General features: G+C 33.8%; 1 protein-coding gene across 1 annotated transcript; it reads right to left on the bottom strand.

The window, feature by feature from the left end:
• Window positions 1-977: 977 nt before the first annotated feature.
• LOC111410528 (mechanosensitive ion channel protein 6-like) lies at window positions 978-4,889 on the bottom strand. The gene is made up of 5 exons (XM_023040914.1): window positions 2,889-4,889; window positions 2,498-2,621; window positions 2,090-2,383; window positions 1,805-2,007; window positions 978-1,667 (listed from the first exon to the last, which is right to left on the bottom strand). The coding sequence occupies exons 1-5, from the start codon at window positions 4,847-4,849 to the stop codon at window positions 1,382-1,384; spliced, it is 2,868 nt and encodes a 955-aa protein (XP_022896682.1). The 5' UTR covers window positions 4,850-4,889; the 3' UTR covers window positions 978-1,381.
• Between the last annotated feature and the right edge of the window lie 1,594 nt (window positions 4,890-6,483).

Raw genomic sequence — 6,483 nt, 5'->3', positions numbered from 1 at the left:
TTAAATGCGTAATTGGGCTGGATGGGTTGACTTTATACTAAATCAAACTTGTTGGGATGGGTTTGGATTGAATAAATACCCAACCCAACCCATGCCTACCCCTAGACTTTAGCCCACTATCCTTTTTACATGCAAAATATAATTGGGACCCATAAGTGTAATGTTGTGATGTACATTCCATGTATATGCAATTAATAGGGTGTTATGATTTGTAAACTTCTAGTTTTTTCTAAAACTGATCAATTTTCTGCCTATGACCTAATTTTTTTAATGCGAAATGACATTTTGTGAACTAATTTTTCTATGGCAAGCTCGAAATCCCATAATGTTACATGAATGTATTTTGTGTTCTGCGAAATATTTGGGTTTGTGACCTATGTAACGTTTGTGATCGTTTTGATTTTTTGTGACTATGTTTTTAGTGACCTCTCTAAATTCTTACATGTTATGTTATTAGAAATGCCTTTACATTTTTGAGTGTACAAATGAGTTGTGACCTTGTTGTGTGTTTGATTTGCGGAGAGTATGTGACCAATTTTGTGACTATGCCCTATTTGTGTAGTACTTATTGTGTTTGTAATCTGAATGCCTATGCAAGAATCCAATACTGATGTACGTTTATTACATTTTAATCTATGGAATGGTACTATATTATACATGAAGAGTCATGATTTCCTGGAAAAATTACTACAAATGCTGCAAAAAAACCCTTTTTTTTTTTTTTTCTTTTTTTGAAATTCAATGAAGAACAAAGAATCTCTTGGATACCTGACTGTCGTGAAATTGTTCAGCCACAACTCATCCACTATATTCTAATGGGGGAGGTGAAGCAACTGAATCCGAAAGAGATTTGGTTCAAGGTTGCAGGTAGGTATATAAGGTTTTCATTGCCCAAGTTTTGATTTAAATATATCGATAAGGACGTCAGGAATAAACTTGAAAATGTACCTTCTAGGATAAATGATACATATTTTGGAGAGTTTAAATTCGTGATAAATGAATATGTTAGAAATGTGTTCCTTTGGTCTAACAAACAAAGATGATTCCGATGCTATTAGGATTGAGATACTGCATCCGATAACCTCCTACTTGTTCTCCACTTCATACAAGAAAGTTGTTGAACTCCATTAAAATCTGCCCGTATAAAACCATTCAACAGCTACATTTTGAGTCAATAAATCCATATTTAAGAGACCATTTTGTCAATTTACAAACTCTCCCAAAATATAAAGCAGAAGCCAGCAGAAAGGATTGCGCGAAAATTTAATAGAACGGATTATACATTAGTATTGCACAGTATTAAAGAAGAAAAATAAACTAAAATATTATTCTATAGTAGTGTCCAGTGATCATACTGTAAAGGGCCTCCAACAATTTCCACTTAATTGCCTCGAGTCCACGTCGAAGTTTGCTGGCTGGCATTTAGAGGAGGCATGGAGCGAATGTTGATGTCGAGAGGGTACAATCGATACTCAATGTCGAGTTCTTTGAAAATTTTAACCATTTCGTCAACCAAAAGGGCTCTCCTTTGCCACTTTTCTCCCATATCCTGGTGGTTCATTCTGTGTCTTATCCACACCGATAGTTTCAGTTTGTTCAAATCTTCGATATTCATCAACACAACTGATGGTGATGGATACCAATGATCTTTCTTGTTCTCAATATAACTGCAGTTTACAGCCATCGAACATGGTTAGCTAATGATGACTTAAAAAACTTCGCATGCTGCTTCAAATAAAACTGAATCACAAAGCCATTTTGTACACAAATTCAAAAGGCAAAAATAAGAGGCAGTAACACTTACTTCACTACTCTTTGCTTCATAATAGCAATTTTCTCTGCCGGTGTAGCAATATGGACATAGAATTCAATGGAATCGCCCATATCAGGACTGCGATAGAAATTGCTGATAGATTTGGTTGCAAGAGTACTGTTCGGATATAACACCTTCAGATTGTCGAATCTCAAAAAGACGGTAGTTAAGATGTTCATTTCTTCGACAATCATCTGAAATTTGTCAAATTAAAGATACAGAACTGAAAATGTCCTAATCATGGGAAATGGAAACCAATGATAATTACAGGCATACCTGAACTCCGTCCACCTCACACCGATCACCCACATCGAAAGGATGCATTACAAATACAAATATAATAGCTTCAAATACTGTCTTGCAAGTGTTACCAAATATAAATGCCACCACGACTATTTGAGAGCTTACAAAGAGCAGAAACCTGCTCGTTGCAATTTCCAGTATTATGAGACAAATGATCAAGATGATGATGCCAACTAAGACATTCACCATTTGGTGTAGCTTTTTAACTGCTGTTTTTGTATCGTTAAGTGTCAAAGCAAGCGCTCTTCGTTCTCTGAATGCATTAACCTAAAGAAACAGGCATAAACATAATGTTACATCACCCTCTTTGGAGATATGTTCAAGAAAATGCTTAAGAAAATGTACAAACCAAAATCTTGAGATAAAAGAGCTAGCACATACCACCCAGTTTTTCAGGCACGCTTTGCTGATTTTTTCTTTTTCGGGTGATCCTTCCACAAGGTTCATGGTTTTTAAAGCCTCCTCTTCTCGCAAGAAACGCATCAAGTCCTCAAGGTAGATGAACCTGTCAGGACACAAAATTATCTGATCTCTATGCACTTGTATTGTATTACCACAAATCCAAAAGGACAATCAATTGTACTTGACATGACAATCATGCATGAATCTAATTTTGGATCAAGCAACAGAGCCAAGAAGGTGACCGCACCCCATACAATATGGAAAACTAGGATCAGTGAAACTCAAATTAAATTTGCATTTTAAGTTAGATTTTACGAACTTTGGCAAAATTAGAACACGAATTTACAAAGGTGGTGATGTAAAGACTTACTTGGCCCTAGGTTGAGCCACATTCCTGAAAATCTTCCTTGCTGCACCTTTGGCCTCTCGCTCGCTCCCAATCTGGGTTGCAGACTCATCACCTGTTGAGCTATCAATAACTTGCTCATCCAAGGTAGATAGAACCCCATTCCTAACTATATTCATCAACCTTTTCATATTCCAAGCCGAAACATTCTTGGGATTTAATTTGTGCAAGTGATCGATCGATATGCCCTGATCATCTTGATTAGTCTTAGGTAACTGTCCAGATATCCTGAAGCTTACTTCTCCCCCGCCACCAATTTTTGGTGGCAATCCTCCACCTCTTGCGCTCACCATGTTACCACTCCTAGAATCCTGAAAAGCATGTGATCCAAGTTCCGAAGGCAGAGTCGCCCCTGCATTCTTAAGCTGCCAAATCTCTGCCATAGTCCTCTCCTCTTCCTCCTTTTGGTTCTGTATCTCGAGCAAAGGTGGCCCTGACAACTTCTCGATCACAAATTGATTGAACAATGATTCCTGAATTCTATCAAAAAAAGTGCTGACATGAAATGAAGATGCAAGAACTTTAACCATAAGTGTTTTCACTAGCCATAATAATGTTCCCACCAACATACACACCATCAACTTGTTAACATATCTAAGGAACTCGTTATTCCCTTCAACCTTCTTATCAAACATATAATGCCAAGCAAGTAAAACCAATCCAAGCCAAATGCAATTCTGAACAGCCTTTCTAATCCCATAAACGAAATATAAAATCCTTTTTCGCATAAAAAAATTCCTCTCAATAAAGAAAACAACTATCCTAATAGCCCATCCTGATACCAGTCTCCCACAGATTAAAACAAGAACCAATACCTCCCACTTCCACAATCTAAGTCCTCTAAGTTGTTTTCTTTTCCACTTAGAAATTGACATAGTACAACATAAGGCTGTTACAATCAAAATAAGACTAATCCATTGTGCCAAAGTTAGTGTATCACGCTTTGCCTTTTTATACTCATCAGGAAAATCTTCATCAAACAATGGATCCTCCTCTTCTTCCTCTGCTGGTTTTGACATCATATCGGATACCCTTCCCGGTAACCCGGGACGAAGTCCACCGGATTTTATATTCGTAGACCTTCTCTCGGGCACCACAGGCGGGTCCATCAATCTCGACTTCGTCTTCAACCTTCCCAACACACTAGCCCTCCTCTGAATCGACGTGCACGTCAAAACCTGACCATCATCACCAATGCCATTATGAAAACTACCTTCCATGTTCTTCAAAGGCCTCCTATTATGAAGTTTTTGATTATCGTGTTCATCATCATCATCATCTTCTTCCGAAGAAGAGCCATCCTCATCTCTAGTTTGTTCTTGTTTATCAGGCATGATATTTACCACATCGCTTCTAGTACTCTTATTCATAGAAGGAGATTGATATGAAACCTTCAACTCCCTGGACATTGAAAAACAAGGATTAATATTAATATTGTCAATATTGCTGGTTTTACGATGTTCATGTAATTCATCCATTTCTAATTCCATATCCAATGACAATTCTCCGCCAGCAGCCCTTTGCTTATTCAAGAATTGGCCAATCAATCTGGAGGGTGGATCTTCAGCCACGTCCTTGCCATCCCCACGTTGAAAATCGAAAGACCCTTTTTGCATGCTGCTATTTCCTTCGTCTCTCCAGAAATCTAAGCTTGATTCCCGCCGAATCGTGCTAATATTGTTGGGGGTGGTGTTTCGATCTCCACCATCGATTTTCACTATGACTTCCCGGCGGTCCGCGAAATCGATGGGCGATAGAGACTTATGGTGGGTGTCTACGATGGGGAAATCACGTTGATGATCGGAGAGAATAGGCTGTTGCTCGGCATTTGTATCTTCTTCTGAATTACCTACCGAAATTTTTCTTGTGTGCTTGTATGAACCATGGGATTTAAATGATTTTTTAAACGAAGATGAAAAATCCATTTATAAATCAAGAATCAAAAGGAAAAAGAATTGTATCATATTTTTTGTGTCACCTTTGAATGGAAAAAGAAGAGTCGGTTGCAGAATTTTTCTCGTCGAGTTCTCAATAAGGTAACAGAATAATTTTTCTCAAATATTTTATTGCATCGAAAATTAAGCTGTAATGGTTTAAAAGTAATGAAAATAATTCGTGCACACAAACCCTAATATTTTTGCTTGAAAGTATTTTTAAAACATTCCGTAACTCATATATATATATATATCAAATATAATCTATATCTATAATATATTAAAGTATCACATCGAGTGAAAATAATTTTTTTAACGATTTTAACCCCCTACAATTCAATTATTTCAATAATACCTTACTTTTCATTTTTCGATATGTAATAAATACTACATAATTATTGTCATTTATGAAATCTGTGTTATTAATTCTCAATTAATTAACATTCAATACAACGAATTTTTCCTTGATGAATCTAGAGTTATTATTGATAAATTTATTCATATTTATGTATCGAAAAATTTTAACGAGTGTTTCAATTTATGTATTAGCAATTAATTTTTATGTATCAAATGTAATCTATAATATATTAAAGTATCACATCAAGTGAGAATCATTTTTTTGGACGATTTTAATCAATTTCGTACAATTCAATTATTTTAATAATATCTTACTTTTCGTTTTTGGATATGCAATAAATATTATATAATTATTATCATTTATAAAATTTGTGTTATTAATTATCAATTAATTAACATTAACATTAATTTAGATTCAATAAATTTTCATTTGATGAATTTTGAATTATATGAATCTAGAGTTATTATAGATGAATTTATTTTCATATATCGAGAAATTATAATGGGTGTTTCAACTTATGTATTAACAATTAATTTTTATGTATCAAATATAATATAAAAAATTGATCATTTATAATATTTCATCATTACAAAAAATTTGAATTATAGAAATTTAGTTTTGAGAGTACAATTTGAAGACAATTTTCTTCTTTTAAATTTTTTATACTAAATTTTATTTTCTTTATTTCGTCCAAAATTTATCAAATCCTCTAATAAATTGGTACCAAATATTACTTTATCATTTTAGAATTCTAAAGAGTACACATCATGCAAACCATTTATACTTTGAGGAAATCATGTTAAAAAAATAAAACTTCTTCTCGCATTTCTAAAAACGAAATCACTAATAAAACTTATTTTTAATATTTTCTAGTAAATCATTAGAATAATAATTTTTTATCACATTCAACATAAACTTATTTCCTCTCTCTCATAATTTTTTTGGCAAATTTGTACGTACAAAGGGTTGAAAATGATTATGAAAGAACTGGGAAGAATATTGAAAATTTCTTTGCGTTCAATTTAATGGGAATAAACCTTACTTTTGCAAAATGATGAAGTAATTTTTGGAAAGTAAACTTATTACCTACCAAAATTTTCCAATTTTTTCCTTATTTATTGGTTATAGTATAATTAGATTTTTTAATATTTTAATTTTATTATATACATCAATTTTTTTTTCTTTTATATTTTGTGGGCTGAACAATGGTATTTTTTTCCTCTTAAATTCTGTGCCCTTTAACTTCATGAAAATATAGTACTTCTTA

The sequence above is a fragment of the Olea europaea genome, chromosome 15 (assembly GCF_002742605.1).
Source record: "Olea europaea var. sylvestris chromosome 15, O_europaea_v1, whole genome shotgun sequence".
Lineage (NCBI taxonomy): Eukaryota > Viridiplantae > Streptophyta > Magnoliopsida > Lamiales > Oleaceae > Olea > Olea europaea.
Note: the sequence above shows the minus strand (reverse complement) of the source record. Positions and strands in the feature narration are given on the sequence as shown.

Coding starts and splice junctions, on each gene's coding strand:
- LOC111410528 (XM_023040914.1), bottom strand. CDS start 4,849: ATGGATTTTTCATCTTCGTTTAAAAAATCATTTAAATCCCATGGTTCA. Junction 2,384..2,497: donor CGTGCCTGAAAAACTGGGTG/GTATGTGCTAGC, acceptor CTGTTTCTTTAG/GTTAATGCATTCAGAGAACG. Junction 2,008..2,089: donor GTGAGGTGGACGGAGTTCAG/GTATGCCTGTAA, acceptor GACAAATTTCAG/ATGATTGTCGAAGAAATGAA.